This window comes from Amblyomma americanum, chromosome 1 (genome assembly GCF_052857255.1).
Source record: "Amblyomma americanum isolate KBUSLIRL-KWMA chromosome 1, ASM5285725v1, whole genome shotgun sequence".
Classification (NCBI taxonomy): domain Eukaryota; kingdom Metazoa; phylum Arthropoda; class Arachnida; order Ixodida; family Ixodidae; genus Amblyomma; species Amblyomma americanum.
In genome coordinates this window covers 68,188,716-68,210,212 of record NC_135497.1, presented here as the reverse complement: position 1 = coordinate 68,210,212, position 21,497 = coordinate 68,188,716, and the positions used below count along the sequence as shown (strand labels likewise).

Here is a 21,497-nt window from a genome sequence, read left to right as displayed (position 1 = left end):
CCAGCCCAGATTGAGCGGTTCTTTAGATTGCCGCAGGTGACGCGACCGCTAAATGGCTCTGAAATGCTGGGGAACGGAAAGCCTTTGAGGCACGAAGGAAGGACATGCTTTAAAATAAGAGTTTTAAGGGAACGTAATGGATGGATGGATGGATGAATATGGCTGAACCCTTTAAATCGGGCGGTGGCTCAAGCCACCTAGCCATGTCTTGTGAAATTTTACTCCTGTCTTGCTTTTAGCCACCAATCGCTTGGTTACTTCTGCCCTCTTAAAATCTACTTTCCCTTCACTATCCCTAAACCCGAATGCCTTGGGTAAGTCAGCCTCGCTGCTTTCCACTGTAGGGTGAAGCCCTTTACAGAAAAGTATCAAGTGTTCAGCCGTTTCCTCCTCCTCTCCGCACGCAATGCACAATGTGTCTATCTCGTGGTACCGGACTCTATACGTCTTAGTCCGCAAAACTCCAGTCCTGGCCTCAAACAACAAAGAGCTTCCCCTACAATTATCATAGATATTTTCTTTGGCAATTTCCTGTTTAAAGGTCTGGTATGTTCCCAGTGCTGATTTCGTCAGCATCCCTGTTTTCCACAGAGCTCTCTCTGTTTCTTTAACCTTTTTCTTAACTGATAATTGCTGATTTGCCCCCTTACTGCTGTCCAGATATTTGCTTGTCAATTTTCTAGTTTGCTTTCTGCATTTCGTGTCAACATTCTTTATATACAGGTATCTGAAAACTTTCCTAGCCCACTGCTTTTCCTCCATCTTTCTCAATCGTTCCTCAAATTCTATCTTACTGCTAGCCTCTCTGCTCTCGAAAGACGCCCATCCCATATCACCCTATACCCCCTGATTTGGTGTATTGCCATGTGCTCCCAAAGCTAGACTCCTTACGCCACGTTGTTTAATTTCTAACCTTGCTTGAACATCTGGCCTCATACACAGGACCGCATTACCTAAGGTCAGGCTAGGGACCACCACCCCTTTCCAGATCCCTCTTACCACTTCATACATATTGTAATTCCACAGTGCCCTATTTTTCATGACAGCTGCATTCCTACTAACTTTATTCATTACATATTTTTTAGGCTCTGTCAGATACTCACCACCGTTATTTATCCACACCCCAAGATACTTGTACTCATTCACTACATTTAGCACGAACTCCTGTATTTTATGCTCGCCGCCCTCTTCATTAAATATCATGACTGCAGATTTTTCCTTACTATACTTGAAGCCTAATATATCTCCCTCTGTACTGCATATGTCTAACAACTTCTGCAAGTCTTCCTTGTTGTCAGCCATTATCACTATATCGTCCGCGTGTATTAGTCCCGGTAATGACTGTTTAATCCATTCCCCTTGCCTGAAAAAAAGAGAGGTTGAAGCCTAGTCCGCTCCCCTCTAGCTTGGTCTCCAACCCTTGCAGGTACAACATGAACAACAAAGGGGACAGAGGACATCCTTGCCTAAGCCCCCGCTGTATCTCTACAGGCCCCGATACATTTTTTTCCCCATTTTATGAGCACTTTGTTACCTCTATATATATCTTTTAACAGATTAATTACTCCATTTTCCACATCCAATGTACCCATTATGTCCCACAAATGCTCCTGAGTAACGTTGTCATAGGCTCCCCTAATACCCAGAAATGCTAGCCATAGGGGCCTGTGTTCCTGTGTAGCGCCGCTATCGGACGTACTTAGGGGGGAGGGGGGGGGGGGGTAGCACTGGCGTGCAAGTCACAGTTACAAAGGCCTTAGTCCTTTCTCTCATTGTGCAGGCTCCAAAACCGATGTAGTAAAATTTGGTGGTAGTCAATTTTAAGGCATTAGCATCATCATTATGTCAACGTGATTTTGTTAAACTGTTGGTGGAATGTGCTGAGAGGGGGCGCGTCGATCTGCCGGCCACATTGCTGTTGTTCGCCTGTCGCAGAAGGCAACGAGGCAGCCGAGCTTGCTGGAGTGTGAAGTTAAGTTTGCGACGTGTTTTTTTTTTCTGCCTGAAACATGGCACAAACGAACACGTCGGCTGCTTTGTCGGGGTTCTACCTCGAGCTCAGCCGCTATGGCAAAAGCGGAGAGTACGACCGAGCCCTGAAGGTTTGCGACAAAAGTAAGCTCATCGTCGCATGCTACCTGTGCATGCTCATGTCGTGGCCTGTCTTGCTGTTTTGACTCTTTCGGGTCCGGAAACGAAAGACAGTACGCTTTCTGCAGGACGTCAGCTTTCAGTTTCTCCTGCTAATGGTGCCAGAATTCAGCCACGCTCACCGCTATTCCTGGAGTCCATATGGCGACCCCTTTGCTTACTAGCAATTACTGAATTCTGCGAACTCTCGTGTGTTTCTTACAGCCGAGTTTTGTTCGGTGAATACTCGGGAGAAAACGTTTGCTAACATGACTGGATGTGAACTAACGTCAGATAGCTAAGTGACATTCGTTTTAAATCTGTGTTGCGACTACTACGTTGCTCCAGTATCCACTCGCACTCAATATCCGTCCCCTCTTTCAGTTTTGCACGAGTTTCCTACGGAAGAAAAAGCGCTACAGTGCAAAGTGGTGTCTTTAATACAGATAGGAGATTTCAAGGATGCAATCGACGTTATCAACAAAAATTCCAAGCACATAGGGTACGTATTAGCAATTGATTTATTGAGCATGAGGCTTTTTTGGTGACAGTAGCGTTGGTATTGCCGTAAAAACTTGTGATTTCATTGTGTCAGCTAATGTACTGTGTGCTTTGTTGCGCAGGGATATGGCTTTTGAGAAGGCGTACTGCCTGTACCGGCTGAATGACACAAAGGAGGCCTGGAAGTTGTTGAATAGCATTTCTACACAGAGTTTTAGAGTTAAAGAATTGAAAGCCCAGGTGGTATGTATCGCCGGCAGTACCTTGACTGCACTGCCAGTTGTGGAACTGTTTTTAAAATTTGCAACTTTTTTATTAATTGCAGCTTTATAGGCTTGAAAACTACAAGGAATGTTTTGATGTCTACAGGGACCTCATTAAAAACTCTCAGGTTAGTGCTTCCCTTGACATCGTGTTACTGTCAAGTCATAGTAGCTGCAGGAGTACTCCACTTTCCAGAAGTAGTAATTTTACTGCCATATATGTCACGTTGCTGGTTGGCAGTAACAGTTTTGATTGTATGGATTGTTTTCGTGTGGAGTCATAATGCCGGCTGGTTTCAGTTGTATGCCTTGTGGTAGTACTGGGAAGGTTGGCGCCAGTCCTGTTGCTTGCTCAGAAATTATTGTTTTCATACTTGGTAACATTGAACTTGGCATCAGCTTGATTGGCTTTTCTTGTTCACTTTTCTCCGTAGCAAGGTATTTTTGTGTTCATTCGATGGGTCACTGCCCTAAGCTTAACACAAGACCTAGCTCATTTAAAAACTGGCGTAGGCCCTGGTTTAAAAAGTTTCACTCTGGTACTGCTACAGGCCTTCACTGTGCTTCGTCCTTGCGTGCTTTGCATTTTCAAGCACCGATTCCAGCCAAACAGTGTGGTCCTGTTCATGCAGAGGATTTTTGCGAGTTCCAGCTAAGCACTGCACATGGCAGTATAACACGGTTGCACAGTTGAAATTTACAATAATAAAAAAAGTGTGCAAAGAAGCCGCAGACGTGGCAGTGAGTTCAGGCCACTATAGCAAACACATATCTTAGACACCTTTGCTGTGACATCTGTACAAAATGTCTCTTGGTTGAGATTTGGTACTTTTTTCATATGTCAAACTATCTTTGTGTATATATTTCAGTTAGGTGCAATAAGAAATGCGCCCAAGTTTCAGTTTCTGGTCTGAAGGCCTGCCGAAGGTAAAATTCAGTAGTCTTGTAAGCATTCTAAAATGTTATGTTTTGACAGTCAGGCTTGGTGTCTGAGTAAAGCCTTTGGGGATGCAAACAGGAGATGTTCCTTTCTTGTTTGTTGACATACGAACACTAAATGTAGCAAGGCTAACAAAAATTTTTTATGGTGTTTTTGGATTATTCACCGTCTAATCAGTGCTGTTGTTTTTCTGTATTGTTACTTTTAAAGGATGACTATGAAGAGGAAAGAGAAACCAATCTTGCAGCTGTTATAGCATCTTTGACAATGCAGACCAGACAAGAGGTACATAGTCTTGTTACTTTCACTGTTTGAAGACTGTTTTCATTGTACTCATGATATGCAAAAATGCTCAGGTGAAAGGTGCTCCAGACCTGGGTGAAGGCTCGTACGAATTGTGCTACAACAAAGCTTGCACTCTATTGGGTCTAGGGAAATATGCTGATGCTCATCGAAAGCTTGTTCAAGCTGAAGGCAAGTAGCCTTAGTGTTACTACATTACCCAGTTTTTTGTTTTTGTAGCCACTCAGTTTGGCCTTGGCAAGTATATATATCTACATTGGAATAGTGTGTGTCTTGTTTTGTAGTGTAGTGCAGTACTTAATTATGGTAACTGCAGAGATCACATTGTTTGCAAAGTTTTCATAAGTTTTTTGCTCAGTGTAATGCAAAGTGTCGTAATATGGCCTCTTCTGCGGGTGAATGCAAGCTTAATAAGAATTTCCTGTGGAGTGTTTTGGGGTAGTGCTGATGTGAATATTATCCCAACTGAATAACTAAAGTGTTGTAGATGCTGCCGTTATATTTGTTTATTTATGATCATATAAACATATCTTATGATTACAGTGCAGTAAATTAAAATTTTGCGAAATAAAATGGCGCATGTTTTGGAATTCTTGAGATGATGGGGTTAGTTTTTGAAAAGCAAAAATACAGTGACTGGAACATTTAAAGACTGATGCGTATTTAGTTCAATGAGATGATTATATGTATCAAAATTCCACACCATAAGCATTTTAGCGTGTAATTAGTTTCTTTAGTACTACTGGCAGTCCAGGCTGGAATGAGTATGTGATTGAAAATTGAATCAGCTTCATTGCAAAGAGAGGGGGAAAAGAAAAGAAAAAAATTTGACAGGGAGCTAAAATAGAAAATGCATTATAAGATGAGGTGGATGGTGTGATCACAGGCAATGTAGATGTGCATGTACAGGGTCGTCCACTCTTAGTAAGAATGTCGCTCCGTGCTGCCGGCGCTCTGCGGGGCGCCTCTCGAGGCCGCCGTAGAAACTATTGCGTAGGAGCAGTGAGAGCCCCGCAGGCGGGGCTTCGCGCGTCGTCTGCTACAGTGCGCTTTGTATTGCGGTGAAGTGGGCTTCAAGTTTGCACTGCGTCCGAAGAACGCCGTTCGGAGAAACGTTTCTGACTAAATAAAAGACTGCAGAGAAGCCTATCAGCTGCTGTTATCCCGTTGCAGCAACCGTAGCAAAGTCTTCTGTGTGCCTGGGGAAGTTGAAACCTACAAATAAAAAACACTGGGGAGAAAATGCGTGCCACGTAATATTCAAAGCTTTATAATGCTGCTGTAGCACTACGATCGGCAAATATTTTAAACTTTTGGCGTCTTGCTGAGTAGCTGGTAATAAATGTTAGCAAACGACTGCTGTTGTCTGCTGAAATCGCGGCGCAACGAAATTGAATCGGAGCAGAATAATACCAGTAGAGGTGGAGCTACATTTTTAGACTCCTATTTTAGCTTCACACAGATTAAGGTAGACGGCCAGGTAGACTCATCAGCATTTGAGAGCGATCCGTAAGGTTTACGAGGACCTCAGTCTTCATCTTTTTTCATCTTTGCATGGCTTTAAGTAGTCTCTAAGCGGATATTTATTACAGTTGATAGGTCGCCGTAGCAAAGAATGCCGTACTGTGTTCCCGCTAAGTTCAAAGTGTGGCTGGCATGTGGACAATTTACTCAGCTGCATTTCAGTCTACCTCTAACATTTCCATCAAGGCTTTCCGATGAGCGTCAAAAGCGTAACCTTTTCTCCCGTGTACCGTGACACTGCAAGTTCCCGGTTGCGAAAATTGCGTGACGAGGTTTATCTATAGACGTAAGCGGTCAGGTCACTCCGCTCAGCCGCATTTCAATCTACCTCTAACCTTTCCATCAAGGCTTTTGGGTGACTGCTAAAAGCGTAATCTTTTCTCCGGTGTACCGTGACACTGCAACTTCCTGGTCGCAAAAATTCTATGACGACGTTCACCTATACACGTAAACGGTCAGGTCACCCCGCTGTCTGTCGTTGAGTGCTACTGCTTTCGCGATTCGTTTCGCGATTAAGACTACAAGAACGTTACCTTATCACAACTGCGACCCGCCTCCCGCCTGTCTAGGCCGAGAGCGCAGATGCGTCTTGTCACTTCAATGTTTTCTGCTTGTGGGCCACACTTAACTGAACTGTCGAGAGTGCGGGACGAAGAAAGACTTGTAGATTTTTGTGTCAGAGAATGCTCAGCGTGATGAATACTCAGATGCGTACTACTGCAGCTACGACTACTCTGCAACGACTCTTCGACTTTACTCAACGACAACTCTTCCGCAACATTTTAAAACGTCGACCATATTGTATGGGAAACTAATATTAACCATTGGTAAACGAGTGCTCCCATCTGGTGAGATCTCAGGGTACCAGAATATCGACGGTGAATAGGCATGAAAAATTAGAGATATTGCCTTAGCCTAATATGAACACTGTAGCAAGGTACTTGCACAATTATAAAAACAAAAAAGAGGCAAACGAAAATACCAATATATTTTACTTCGCATATGTGCACAGAGAGCAACAAAAAAAGAAGTTTAGAACATAAAAAGAAACAAGTTCACGAATACAGTTCTCTTGTAAGGTAAAAAAAAAAGAAATGGCGAAAAAATATAAACAGAAATAAGGCAGTCTGGAACTGATGGTCAAGCGAGGCGCGCAATCTTGCAGCCCGTCTCGACGCAAGTGCGACTGAAGGTCGTACACTTGGTGGCCTAGTAGCGTATAACATTGCCGCCGGCATCTACGACAGCTCTCATCCTGCCAGGAAGGGAGTTGTAGAGCGAAGTGCAGAGGTCAACATTGGCCCTTAACGCTTTCCAACGCTCTTGGACTGCAGACAAACCATGCAAGTTTTGAGCCGACAACCCAACTTTAATGTTCCCCCACAGGTTTTCGATGATGTTGAGGTCTGGCGATTGTGGAGGCCAATTCATCACTACAATTCCTCGGTTCTGCAAATACGAGGCAACCCTCTTGGAAGTGTGTATTGGGGAGCGGTCGTGTTGAAGAATAAAGTCCATGTCAGGGAACGGGCCATCTACCAGAAATGGCAAAGCCACATCGTCCAGTATAGAGCAGTAGCCTTCCGATGTGAGTCGCCCGGGTATTCGGACTAGAGGTCCAAGACCATCCTTCGTAACGGCGCCCCATACAGTCAGAGGTCCTTCCACTTGCGGCAACTCGTTGTATGAATTCCGGCATATATCTGCAAAAAATATGGAGTGCAGGTACTATATTTTTGTTTGCTTTGTTGCCGTGAAGAAAACACTGTTTTCTAGTTTCGTAGAAGAAGTAATTGTCTTTTGTTACAACGCACTTGTTTGATGTAATAACATTCAAATTTCGTATACACACACATTTGGTATGAGAATTACACACCAGCCATCCGAAACCGAATTTCAAGGAAGGGATACTTCTGAAGACATGCTATGTATAAGTTTTATTGAGTCTGCCAACGGAACTTGTATTCCTACAAGCCAAGGTAATTACCACAAGCAATTGAAAAAAAATAATGGCTTGGCTGCTTTATTAGCGATACCGTCTTTGCGTCAATCGCCTGCGCTGTCAAGTGGCTGAGAAACAATGAAAATATTGAAAATGACGCGCATTTATACAGTGACTTTATTGAAAGCGTCATTAGAAAGCTTCGCAAACATCAATTCTGAATGCTGTTTACACGCTTTAACCTGCATGTACGCATTTTCGACCTGTAGTTTAGCGTGAGCACCTCGTGCACGGAAAAGGATTGCCGTCCAAGCAGTCCACAATGCAACGCTATTTTTTTACGCTGTTCGCAATCGACGCTTCTTGATAAGACACGGGTCAAAATTGGAACGGGTTATGCTCAACAGTATTCAAGCTTCAAGTTCTGTATTCAAGCTTGTTTTTACTGGCTTTAGATACATACTCCTAGGCCGGACACATCGATCAGTTTTTGCTCGATGCTGTCAAAAAAACAAATGAGCTGCTGCGCATTTGAAAACTATATTACGCAAAGTATACACATTCATTGGAACGCTAAATTGCAAGGTAAATAATGCTCCTAAAAAAGTTAGCTGCCATGCATTAATTTATAGGAAAGGTTTACGAACAAAGCCACATACCTCGTGTTAATGGGGCATCAGACTTGAGCTCTTTGGTTCCATCTAGTAGAAAAAGTAGACTCGTCCGTGAAGACGATGCTCTTCCAGTTCTCCACCAACCAATCCACATGGTCTTGGGCAAACTGCAGGCATTTCGCCTTGTTTTGAGCATGCAGGAGCGGTTTCTGTGCAGCAGTTCTGCTCTTTAGGCCAGCTTCGTAAAGGCGTCGCTTGATTGTAGTGGCAGAAGCATGTTTCAAACCCAGCTGCACTTGCAGCTCCTGTATAGACGTCTTTGGGTTATCCACCACAGCAGCTACTAGCTCTCTGTCTTCTTGACCTGTTGTCACTCTGCGACGAGGCTGCCGAGGGGCATCCTGAAGCCTGCCTTCGGTCCGGTATGCCTTAATTGTTCTATTCACTGTGTGAATTGCACGATTGGTTTCTGCTGCAATTCGTTTCTGCGAGTAGCCCTGTAGGGTTCGGCGCGCTGTCGCATCTTTTTGTACGTGTTGCGAATATTCCGGGAGAGGGCAGTGACCTAGGCTGCGCGTCCGGTTTTCTTTTATTTTGTTCTGCTTTGGTGCACGCCGTTAGAACGGGACTCATGCCTTTTTGGTTAGTCTCCCCATTCGTCCTTGCGGTTTCCTTCGCCGCTCCGGACGGCGGGGCTATCTGCCGGCCTCGACCTTGGACCCCTGTCCCCTTGGCGGATTGCGAGACCACCTAGGGAGCAACTCGTAGGTAAGGGAAAATGCTGACATCAGTTCTGAGCTTACCTGTTCGTCAAAACTGATGAGCCGCAGTTAGCAGTTTATGTTTACGAAGGGAGCCGCGCCCGTGTGCTTTTGTCTCTGACGACTCCTAGCTGGCAGGCGCTCGGTCTGGCCGAGTGCGGAGGGAGTGACCGTTGAGAGCTGGTGCGAGGCGTGCCAGTTTGACTGCTGGGGACGCGGTTACCCTCGCCTCTGTGCAGGCTGTCGGCTAGGCCGGCCGCGGATAGTTGTGGCCGTATACTGACTTTTGTTTGTACCCATCTGTAAATAGCCTGTATAAAAGTTCATTTCTCTATAAATCGCTTCGCCTGCAAGTCGTATCATCGAGGAGCCTTCAAGCGGTGCATCCAGTTTCTGGAAATCACCGGACCAACACCACCGGCAAACCTTTTACTGGCGCAGTCGACAGTACTGGTGCTCTGCAGCGGCTCCGAGGAACGGACGAAGACATCCACGGAGAGAAGGACGAAGTTCGGCATCCAAGGCGCGATACCGAAAGGACGACAGGCTACGGGGGTACGAAGGTGCGAACCGCATCGGGCGTGAAACGCTGAAGACAAGGCCTTCAACAGACACAGAGTGGTATCCCTCAGCAACGGCGGCAGTTGGAAGATTCAAGCGGACACGGCTTTCTGCGGAGCAACGAGGAGGCAACAAGAGGCCTCCGAGGAAGAGAGTGCTGCAGCCGTGGAAAGGACGAGGCGGCATCTGACTGAGAGGGTCGGAGAGGTCGCAGGAGCCATGGGCAGCGACGCGGCGGCAGAGTGAGTCCCCCTTCCCATTTGCTTGCCTCCGTAGCGCTCGAGCCGCAGGGTTAGGGAGCAACGGGTGTGATGGCCGCATTCAGGTGTTCGAGTGGGCAATACGCCAGGCGCGTCTTATGGTCCAGGCTGGACGATGTCAGCCTAGAATCCCTCGAGCGCGAACTAGCGATAGCCAAACAAGAGTACAAGGAGATGAAAGAATCTCTCCAGAAAGAGCGAAGTGCGCAGCAGGAGGTGGTACCGCTAGAGCGAGCTCAGAGCCGATCACCCCCTCCGGGCAGAGGAGATGGCAACGAATCGCTGAGCAGTGTAACAGAGGATGTGGTTGGTTGCTGCAGCTTGAAGCCGGTAGGGATTGAGAGCGCTTCGAGCAAAGCGCAAGTCCCGGCAAACAATGTAGAGATCGCTGCCGCATTCAGTTGTTCGAGTGGGCATTATGCCAGGTTCGCGTTATGGTCCGGGCGAGGTAGTTACCTCGAAAATAAGCTGGACGATGTCAGTCTGGAATCTCTCGAGCACAAACTAGCGATAGCCAAACAAGAGTACAAGGAGATGAAAGAATCTCTCCAGAAAGAGCGAAGTGCGCAGCAGGAGGTGGTACCGCTAGAGCGAGCTCAGAGCCGATCATCCCCTCCGGGCAGAGGAGACGGCAACGAATCGCTGAGCAGTGTAACAGAGGATGTGGTTGGTTGCTGCAGCTTGAAGCCGGTAGGGATTGAGAGCGCTTCGAGCAAAGCGCAAGTCCCGGCAAACAATGTAGAGATCGCTGCCGCATTCAGTTGTTCGAGTGGGCATTATGCCAGGTTCGCGTTATGGTCCGGGCGAGGTAGTTACCTCGAAAATAAGCTGGACGATGTCAGTCTGGAATCTCTCGAGCGCAAACTAGCGATAGCCAAACAAGAGTACAAGGAGATGAAAGAATCTCTCCAGAAAGAGCGAAGTGCGCAGCAGGAGGTGGTACTGCTAGAGCGAGCTCAGAGCCGATCACCCCCTCCGGGTAGAGGAGATGGCAACGAATCGCTGAGCGGTGTAACAGAAGAGGTGGTTAGTTGCTGCAGCTTGAAGCCGGTGGGGATCGAAAGCGCTTCGAGCGAAGCGCAAGTCCCGGCAAACAATGTAGAGATTGCTGGCGCTGAGTTGCCGGATGCTGCTCAGTCAGCAATCCAGGTTGAAAGAAAACAGCGGTCCCTACCTGCTGGCTTGGAGATGAGCCCCGTGGAGGGAAACGCCGATAAAACCCATCCGATGGGCGACGCACGTGAGGGCATGACGGACTTTTGCGCTGAACCTCATGAGCATGAGGAAAAGGGCGGCTCGCCAGGCTCAGGCGTCCATTGTGAACTTTCTTTGCGCATCGACATGGAAGCGGTGCGTCGGGGGTATTTCAACAATGACGCGGATGAAACATCGAGCTCAGCGGTAGCGGCGTCGCTTGAGGCGCAGTTGTCGCAGCTGACTAGAGCTTATTCTGAGACAGCGAACATGGGTACAAGCAACGCTACAGTGGAGAGATTGCCATACGGCAGATCAGCTGGTGTGTACAGTGTCTGCTTCCTTTACTGTGAACAGAGCACGGAAACACGTCAAAAGTTTGTGACGCACGACAAATCACGGCATGATCTTTGCATGCCTTTGCTTATGCAGCCCGAGGGACTGGCGTCCAGCGTAAAGACGCTACAGCAGTTGAGCACGCAAAGCATGAAGGCCTCAGAAAACATGGCTCTGTCCATAGCGAAGGCGCGTGGCCTGAGTGCGCTGACCGCCAACGAGGGTCGTAAGTTGGATAGACAGCAGCGCAAACGGAATGTCACTGCGCTTGACCGCCTGTGCCGCACCGATATTCGGTCGTAGACGGCGGGTGCGAGTGTTCGACCCGGGAGGATGCCGCTGAATTGTAGGCTGCGTTGGCCATGCCCACTCCACCTTTAACAGGCCTCGCCATGTCCCAGCAAGGACCCGTGCGCAGGTATGCAACACGGCTAGCCTTGGTGGCACGTCTCGAGATGAAAGAAAAGGCTCGAGTAAGCGCGGATGCAGTAGGTGGGTGTGGGGGATCCAGAGTTGGCAGGACTCAGTGTTCGGGGACTACAGACATGGACATGACCGAATGTTCTTGTGCGGCAGTTATGCTGATTTTACCTTGTGTGCTCCAGTGATTACGGACAGTGTGATATAAACTGCTCGGAACTGGCTTTGTTTGCATATTACAGATGTTTGAGTGCCCCGAGAATGATGTGCTGTCTTAGTTACAAGATTGAGAGTATTTGTCATTGGCACTGTCATTAGCATTGTCATTAGCATTGTCATTAGCATTGTCCTCGGGATGGGTGTGAGTGTGTGACGAAGGGTCGCAGCATGCAGGCTCGCAGGCTCCGGTTGCTTGCTTGTGCAGAGGTACTCAACCGCCACTTGCCGAACCCTTTTTGTTGTTTGTTGCCTCGGCTTATCTCTAAATAGATTAGCCGAGTCTTGGGGGGAAGGTGTAGGGTTCGGCGCGCGGTCGCATCTTTTTGTACATGTGTTGCGAATATTCCGGGAGAGGGCAGTGACCTAGGCTGCGCGTCCGGTTTTCTTTTATTTTGTTCTGCTTTGGTGCACGCCGTTAGAACGGGACTCATGCCTTTTTGGCTAGTCTCCCCATTCGTCCTTGCGGTTTCCTTCGCCGTTCCGGACGGCGGGGCTATCTGCCGGCCTCGACCTTGGACCCCTGTCCCCTTGGCTGATTGCGAGACCACCTAGGGAGCAACTCGTAGGTAAGGGAAAACGCTGACATCAGTTCTGAGCTTTCCTATTCGTCAAAACTGATGAGCCGCAGTTAGCAGTTTATGGAGAAGGGTCAAATTTGCCCTTACATTGCGGCGCATGCCCTTTGGCTACGCCTGATAAAGCATGCCAGCCTTTGCTGGCTAGAACAAAAATCTTAAGGCGCAGTCGTAACCAGGTAGCACGTGAACTCGCAGAGGCTTTTTTCATTGATAAGTCAGGTGATGAATGCGTAAGCGATTCTAGTATCAATTTGTATAAGAAAGAGAAAACGTTCCTGGCATGTGCGCTTAGGCAGTGATTGGATAAGAATCTAGGTATATATATATTTGTGTTCTTTCTGAATAAAATCAGTCGCGAGTTTGCGCCCGTCCTTGTCTTTTCTCGTCCATGTCTTTTTTAGCGCAATTCCCTTCTTTAAGTTAGCAGTTTATGTTTACGTGTGGAAAGGGGGCGGGCATCTTCGGGGTGTACCAGCGAAGGGAGCCACGCCCGTGTGCTTTTGTCTCTGGCGACTCCTAGCTGGAGGCGCTCGGTCTGGCCGAGTGCGGAGGGAGTGACCGTTGAGAGCTGGTGCGAGGCGCGCCAGTTTGACTGTTGGGATGCGGTGTCCCTCGCCTCTGTGCAGGCGGTCGGCTAGGCCGGCCGCGTATAGTTGTGGCCGTATACTGACTTTTGTTTGTACCCATCTGTAAATAGCCTGTATAAAAGTTCGTTTCTCTATAAATCGCTTCGCCTGCAAGTCGTATCACCGAGGAGCCTTCAAGCGATGCATCCAGTTTCTGGAAATCACCGGACCAACACCACCGGCAAACCTTTTACTAGCCCCTCAGACTTAATCCACAATTAACCGCCTCTAGACGTCTTTGGGTTATCCACCACAGCAGCTACTAGCTCTCTGTCTTCTTGACCTGTTGTCACTCTGCGACAAGGCTGGCGAGGGGCATCCTGAAGCCTGCCTTCAGTCCGGTATGCCTTAATTATTCTATTCACTGTGTGAATTGCACGATTGGTTTCTGCTGCAATTCGTTTCTGCGAGTAGCCCCTCAGACTTAAATCCACAATTAACCGCCTCTCGTCCTCTGGCACTCTCGACATTTCGGTTTAGTGTGGCCCACAAGCAGAAAACATTGAAGTGACCAGACGCATCTGCGCTCTCGGCCTAGACAGGCGGGAGGCGGGTCGCAGTTGTGATAAGGTAACGTTCTTGTAGTCTTAATCGCGAAACGAATCGCGAAAGCAGTAGCACTCAACGACAGACAGCGGGGTGACCTGACCGTTTACGTGTATAGGTGAACGTCGTCATAGAATTTTTGCGACCAGGAAGTTGCAGTGTCATGGTACACCGGAGAAAAGATTACGCTTTTAGCGCTCATCCGAAAGCCTCGATGGGAAGGTTAGAGGTAGATTGAAATGTGGCTGAGCGGAGTGACCTGATCGTTTACGTCTAGAGATCAACCTCGTCATGCAATTTTTGCGACCAGGAAGTTGCAGTGTCACGATACACCGGAGAAAAGGTTACGCTTTTGACGCTCATCGGAAAGCCTTGATGGAAATGTTAGAGGTAGACTGAAATGCGGCTGAGTAAATTGTCCACATACCTGATTCAAGAGGTTCTGCTTCGATACGCCAGCCACACTTGGAACTTAGCAGGAACACAGTACGGCATTCTTTGCTACGGCGACCTATGAACTGTAATAAATATCCGCTTAGAGACTACTTAAAGCCATGCAAAGATGAAAAGAGATGAAGACTGAGGTCCTCGTAAACCTTACGGATTGCTCTCAAATGCTGATGAGTCTACCTGGCCGTCTACCTTAATCTGTGTGAAGCTGAAATAGGAGTCTAAAAATGTAGCTCCACCTCTACTGGTATTATTCTGCTCCGATTAAATTTCGTTGCGCCGCGATTTCAGCAGACAACAGCAGTCGTTTGCTAACATTTATTACCAGCTACTCAGCAAGACGCCAAAAGTTAAAAATATTTGCCGATCGTAGTGCTACAGCAGTATTATAAAGCTTTGAATATTATGTGGTGCGCATTTTTTCCCCAGTGTTTTTTATTTGTAGGTTTCAACTTCCCCAGGCACACAGAAGACTTTGCTACGGTTGCTGCAATGGGATAACAGCGGCTGATAGGCTTCTCCGCAGCCTTTTGTTTAGTCAGAAACGTTTCTACGATCAGCGTCCTTCAGACGCAGTGCAAACTTGAAGCCCACTTCACCGCAATACAAAGCGCACTATAGCAGACAACGCTCTGACTGCTCCTGCTCAATAGTTTCTACGGCAGCCGCCAGAGGCGCCCCGTGGAGCCTCGGCAGCACGCAGCGACATTCTAACTAAGAGTGGACGACCCTGTACAAAATTGAAGCTTATGCTTAGAGTTCAAGAGAACCTTTGCAGTGTCTCACAATCCGTTAGGGATTTTTCTTTTTGCGTTGAAACCTTATTTTTGTTTAGCCCAATGGTTGCAGTGTACATTGGAAGTAAGAGGAGGGAAACAAGACACTATATAATATAGAACAGCAGAGTAGATTCAAAACACTACTTGTGATGTCTGGTTCCTTTTTTCTGGTCCCTTTTTTTTTTGCACTTTTAGTTGCACTGCAGATGACCAGCGAGCTTATATTGCCATTTTAACTGGAAGAGTACATGAATTTTGGAACAAGTTGTGACAGTTGTTTTTTGATTACTGCTAAATACTTGCAAATTGGGCGTGAAAAATGCATTGAGATATCTTCACTTTACACTGTCAACAGAACTATGCAAAAAGTATTTAGAAGAAGATGACATTCCCGAAGATGAGATTGAGGAAGAGATGGCCATTGTGAGGTAGGCTACTAGTAGGTGCTTTGATGTCTTGTGGGCTTGTGGAAAGGTGTTAACATTGATTTTTTTGTAGGACACAACTGGCATATGCCAAGCAAATGTTAGGCTTCCTTGAGCAGGCCATGAAGCTGTACAATCTCACACTCAAGCAACGGTACGTACAATCACTGGATCACCTTCACATCATGAGAAAAGCAGAAAAATTGATGCCCTATGTAGTCCTATTTACTTTGAACTCTTGTGGTCTGAAACTGTCTTGGGACTTAATTTGTGGCAGGCCAGGTTATTAGTAAATGGTCTCTGCTTAGAAATGCCGTTGTAAGGTTTTAAACTAAAAGCTATCAGAATAGAAAATAAGCCTAAGTAGCTGACACCAGACAGCCTGTGCACTTGACTGCTTATAATCACCTGTACGCATGGCTTTCTGTGTTGTAGAAAGGCTCCTTCCAGACTTACACAAGGCGTGTAGTTTACATTCAGAGATCTTGCTAGTGAATGAGTTTCTTTGGTGGCTTGCTTTCTAATTTGCTGTGTGTGTTGGAAGCGGGGGGGGGTGCAGGACAATTAGAGACAAATAACTTTTTCACATTGGCCTCCATACAGCAGAGCAGTGTCACTATTGTTACCATACACGCCATTTGATGCACCTGCAGAAGTGCTTTTACATGACTCAGAGGTGAAAGTAAACATTGAGTGCGTACTGCTAATTGAGCCAAGTGTTGCAGTGCCAGACCCAGTTGTGTGTGTAAGTTCATAATATGTCTGTAGCTACTTGACATTTTGTTTACAGACCCTCTGACATTGCCATCATAGCTGTGGCAGCCAACAACATTGTAACTATAAACAAGGTAAGAAAGTATGCGTTTTACTCATTTCCAGATTCTGTTATATGATGTACAAAGCATGGAACATTCAAATGGATACTTACTCATTGGCATTCACTTGAGCCTAGCTGTATGGTTACGGATAAGAGCTGTACAGCTTCTGGAGAAACTTTGCTGTTGAAGAAAAATTCAGCCTGGCCTGAGGCATGCATGGAACATGTAGTCATCCACACACTTGTCTTCAGTTTTTGATCCACAATGTAAGCTATGGACATGGGCTGTAATAGGTAGACGTTGATGGAATGTTGGTGGAATTGACTAGGCGCACGAAAGTGATAGCAGAAACAGACATGTGTTTGTCTGTGGCCATTCACTGATTATGCTGCATCAGTGTATACTGGAGGCTAGGCCACTAGCAGTGCCTGCTGTTTAAAGGTGGCTGACACCGAGTGTATCTTATTCGTTGCTAGCTGTTGGGGCATCTAGTAGATTATTTTACTATGGCATTGTAGTGAAAGCTGCTATGCCACTTATGGCTTCTGCTGGATAATTGTAGGCTTGGTGTAGACCAAGGGTGGAAGGCATACTCAAGAGCTGTTTTCATGCTCAAGTTTATAAGTGTGCTGCCTGTTTGCATTGCACTTTACTGGTATTTCTGTGCCAGTGAATATGGATATAGCATGTCTGCATTTGTTGCCACTGAAGCCCTTGCAAGGTGATCAAAAAGGAAGCCCACATTTCCATACTATAGTCGGGTACAACTCAAGTCTGCAGTGAAGCTCCACCCACTTTCAGGACTGCCGAACAGAATTCCTCCATGACAAAATGTAGACCATTGTTAAATCTTTCCTTGCTACCTAAACAAGAAGCTGATGATGAGACGACATTATAAGCTCAATAATTTTAATGCCTGTGGCTTGTTTGATACAGTCAAACATTAAAAACTGATTTTGTTCACTGATGTAATTGGTCACCGGAGTAATACAGGATGCCTCGGACCGTGGCCCACTGTTACTAACTGCTATTTTTTTTTAAGTTTTATCTTGCTATAGCACACCACTTCTGCCTTGTTAATTATGCAGTTTTTTCTTGGTGTGAAATACAGGATGTCTAAAACAGCATTGTTATTGCTCTTCATGCCTTGTTTTGATTATTTTTATTTGATATGCCATTTTCTTGAAAGTGTAGGAGCCATCTTTGAGCCTGATGCAATGAAATGGAATAGTTAAACAGGAAGGAAGTGAACGATTGAGCTGTGTACACTAGCTGTACACACAAGCTGCTCAGCACGTTCGCTGCATCGTCGGTCACCGGTTGGTCACATCCTGTATTCCTGCTGTGCAGCACGAATACTGAGTGGTGCTGTACAGCCATAGGACAGCTAAGATTTTTAAAGACCTTGCGAAAAACACACATGCCAGTTTACTGTTGCCATCAGTTGTCGGTGCCAATAAGTTGACTTCGCTGGAGGCTCACTGGTGGGTCACTCCACAGCCCTGAAAGTCTAGTGTGCGCCACAGTGCACAAGAATTAGGGCCCCAAAAATCATTGCTGCAGTGAATGTGTTAAGCTAGGTGCCTGCTGCTTGGTTCCTGGCCAGTACTTTAGTAAGATACTAAGTGCATGGCAAAAAAGTGCATAAAGGTGTTTTGGGACGATGTAAGAATGATTAATAGTAACACTGTTGCCTTGTGAGTAAATGTTGGTGTGCCTGTGCTACTGTCCCAAGAAACCGTTAGTGCAGTGAGGTTCAACAACAAATGCTCTATTGCTTTGTACCCTATGCTGCACAGGACCAGAACATGTTTGACTCCAAGAAGAAGATCAAGATGGCAGTTGCTGAAGGATTGGAGAGCAAACTGACGTCTCAGCAACGGAGGGCAATTGCACTCAACCACTGCCTGCTGTTGTACCACACAGGCCAGTTGGACCAGTGTGTCAAAGCCATTGGCATGCTGGAAAAGAATTTCACCAATGCTCGTGATGAGGCAGTGCTGCTTCGAGCGGCGACACTGCACTGTAAAGAGAAGCAGCTTGACAAGGCTGTGCAGCTGCTCAAGGTAAGACTTAAGCTTGGCTTTTGCTTGCGGTGCTTCTTATTGATTTAATAACAGCATTTTGAACAGTTTTCTGTTCATTTTGCAATAATTGTGGGTAGCATGAGGGTTACTTTAGCTAAATATACAATTTTCACTAATGTTTACAGAGTCATTACCTCTAACTACCCATAAGATGTTCAGCTTGTATCCTTGCTCAGTTCAGCGCGAAATTACTATTACATTTGTATATATCAGTTGCCGTAATTGCTTCAGTATCAGCTGTATGTGAAATGTATAGCATGAGAGTTACCTTGCATGGTGAAGTAACTTCCAGTTCTGTCCCATATTTTCGATATTTCAACATTGGCTACGAAGTGTTAGAAAATGTTAGTGCTTGTTCACGTTTTATAGATTGTGGCTCTTGTTGCCATGTTTAGCTCTCAGTGTAACACCTTCAGCTAGTGTGATGGAGGCATATTTTGTCGCATATATAATCTGTTGACTCGGAATAAAATTCTTTCAATTTGACAAATATGATTTGTGCATGGCAGTCTGTGCAGTAGTTTGCCATTCGAAATGAACTTGCTGCTGACAGGATAAGGTGAGTTGTGTTTGGTGCTTTGATATGTAAGAACAAAGGACACCGTTCAAAGAGTGCAAGTAGCACTTCAAGAAGCCCTGGAGAACATGATTTCACCCATATAGCAGTCCTTTGAAAAACGCCTCTGCAGACAATTTGAAATACACATGGCACTTCCACAGTGCATTGTTGACGCCATTGAGCTGATATTTATAAACAGTTATAAGAGTGCTGCATGCTTGTGAGGTACATGTAATAGTAGTACCTCAAACGCCGTATGGAGTCGGGTTTTACATGTGGTATGGAAGGCGCAAACGTACCAGAAAAATGGTTTGATGTAGTGTGCAGAGTTAGAATGAGGACTGATGATTATGCAAAGGTTTTTCCGGTCAATGGCTGTCTGTACATAAAAGCAGTGAAGATGCATTGTTGTTTGCGCATGTGACATGTGGTAGATACTGCATGGTTTTTTGGTTGAGTTGGCTGGAGGTCGAGTGAGCTGGCATGTTGATTGGGCTGTTAGGGTGTAAGGCCTGGTAAAAATTGTGAAACAATCAAAGTCTAGAGTTAAGCTGGCAGGCTGCCTTCCAGGGGTTTACCGAGCAGCCCTTCACTGTGACATTGATAGCTCAGTATTTTTTCTTTGGCTCTTTGTAAGGGCTTGTCCGAAGCCCCCTTCCCGGCACTGTTCACTTGGGCTTGTTTTGAAATGAATACTGTAAATTGCAGTGAAAACGACAGTTGGCTGACTGTGAAGAATTAAAGGGACTATGCAATAAATTAATTGAGATTCCGTAAAGCAGACGAGAGATGGGCATTTCATCACTCGTCACCCCAACGCAAGGATTTTTAAGCTAGTATCAATAACACCGAAGATATAGACGATTAAAAATCATGCTCCTCCTCTCCCCCCTCAACTCATACACGCGGGGCACCAGAAAAAAATAAAGAAAACAGGTCTGGAACTGGGCCCTGCCCATGAATACGTCATCCGCTGACGTTCCTTTTGCAACTTCCGGTTGTCGCTCCTAGCACCCCAGCAGCAGCGTCGGCGGCATGATTGCGGCGCACGTCGGGTTGCTTTGCTTGTCGTTTGTTGTAGTTAGCAGTAATGGACCCGGACCTCGAGGCGCGACTGCTCGCTCTTACGGCCGCGATGGGCATCGAGCCCTATGCGTTCACGCCGTACCGGCTGAACGCCAGCGAAGAAAGTACCGACTCGGCGAGCCACTGTGAGTGGCTGCAGAACTCCCTACAGAAGGAGGCGGCAGAGGAAAATTGAAACCATATGCGCAAAGGCAATGCCCTGGCTCGCGCTTGCCCGAGAGGGTCGCGCAGCGGCACGAGCAGACGATTTTCACGACTACCGGAAGTGTGCCCATGACGTCGTGGCTGCCGTAGCTCCAGCGAATGAGAGCGTGTGGTGGCCTGGCGACGCCATGGGTACAGTGACGTCTTTTTTCACGATTTTAGTTTCAAAATCGGTCACTACAAGCACACCAGTTGGCCCGCGAATTTTGAAAAAGACTGTTTTTAAAAATTCATAATAAATTGCCGGCTCAGTTCCGAAGACTCATACTTGGTGTGAATGCTTCTTAGCATCATTTCTAAGCATTGAAAACATTTACAAGTGACTTTTTATTCGTTGCATAGTCCCTTTAAAGACTTGGAAGGTCGCACTTTTACCTCAAAGCAGAGCTGACAAATGTACTGCTCGGGTTTGGCGAGGGGCGTGAAATGTGGCAGTTCAGCATTGCAGCATATGACGAGGACTAGATGCCCTGGAGGGGAACAGCAAAGGAGGCAGTGCAATTAGTCTTGGGCTGACCCGGCTGGCCACATGTTCGTCTTCCTTCATGTCACTGTGTTTTGTGTGTGTGTGTACTGCAGCTGTGTGTAAACTGCTTCATGGAATGCAGTCAGTGCTTGCAATTACTGTAATTTTGTTTTAAATTGACAATAAATTGCGCTAACACACAAAACAGACATAGGAGATGAGGTTGACTGGACTGGCGTGGACTTGCAACCGACTTTTTTGACTTGAAGGTAAAAGCTTAGATAGGTAACGATAGAAAAAAACATCCGGAAAAAAGGGATATAGGTCAAGTCAGTGCACATGCCATGCACTGCAGCAAATACTTCTAAGATACCTGCAGTTTTGTTGCAAAGTAAAGGCACTAGCATTTGAAATGTGGAAAATTTTTTGGCGCTTTGACAAACAGTTGCGTTAATTTTCAACATCAAGGCATTGAAAGAGGTTTGCTTTCTGTTAGTATACTCTTTTGTAAGTTAATGTTTCTTTGCTGCCTTTATAGTAAACTGCAGAGCAGAGTTTATGCATTTTGGGCATAAGTCAGCTGTAGGCATGTGACATCATTGTGGAGACAAGATATGACATTTACTGGAAGTACCGTGTAAAGATTTGTAAGGGCCGCACTTTCTTTAAAAATTTTGGGTGTGAATTTTGAACGTGGGGCCCATGCACAAATTTAAAAAAAAAAGTATAACCTTATTTCTTTCTCAGTTATCTAGTCCAAAAGGGGGGTGCGGCCCTTACACGAGATTATATGGTATACGGTCCAGCTTTCAGTTTCTTGTCTCACTGCCATATCAAGAAGGTAATATAATTTCACCTGTTGTGTGATGTAGGGATGAAAGCTCTGTGTCATGGATATGGATAGT

General features: G+C 46.2%; 1 protein-coding gene across 1 annotated transcript in view; it reads left to right on the top strand.

Annotated features, from left to right (window-relative positions):
- The first annotated feature begins 1,888 nt into the window (after window positions 1-1,888).
- Window positions 1,889-21,497, top strand: part of Srp72 (signal recognition particle 72) — a 42,193-nt gene continuing 22,584 nt past the window's right edge. The window contains exons 1-10 of the mRNA XM_077645804.1: window positions 1,889-2,115; window positions 2,515-2,632; window positions 2,754-2,874; window positions 2,957-3,022; window positions 4,045-4,119; window positions 4,191-4,308; window positions 15,303-15,375; window positions 15,446-15,526; window positions 16,163-16,220; window positions 17,990-18,256. Coding sequence (XP_077501930.1) covers window positions 2,010-2,115; window positions 2,515-2,632; window positions 2,754-2,874; window positions 2,957-3,022; window positions 4,045-4,119; window positions 4,191-4,308; window positions 15,303-15,375; window positions 15,446-15,526; window positions 16,163-16,220; window positions 17,990-18,256 — 1,083 coding nt within the window. The 5' untranslated portion in view covers window positions 1,889-2,009. The remainder of the gene's footprint in view (window positions 2,116-2,514; window positions 2,633-2,753; window positions 2,875-2,956; window positions 3,023-4,044; window positions 4,120-4,190; window positions 4,309-15,302; window positions 15,376-15,445; window positions 15,527-16,162; window positions 16,221-17,989; window positions 18,257-21,497) is intronic.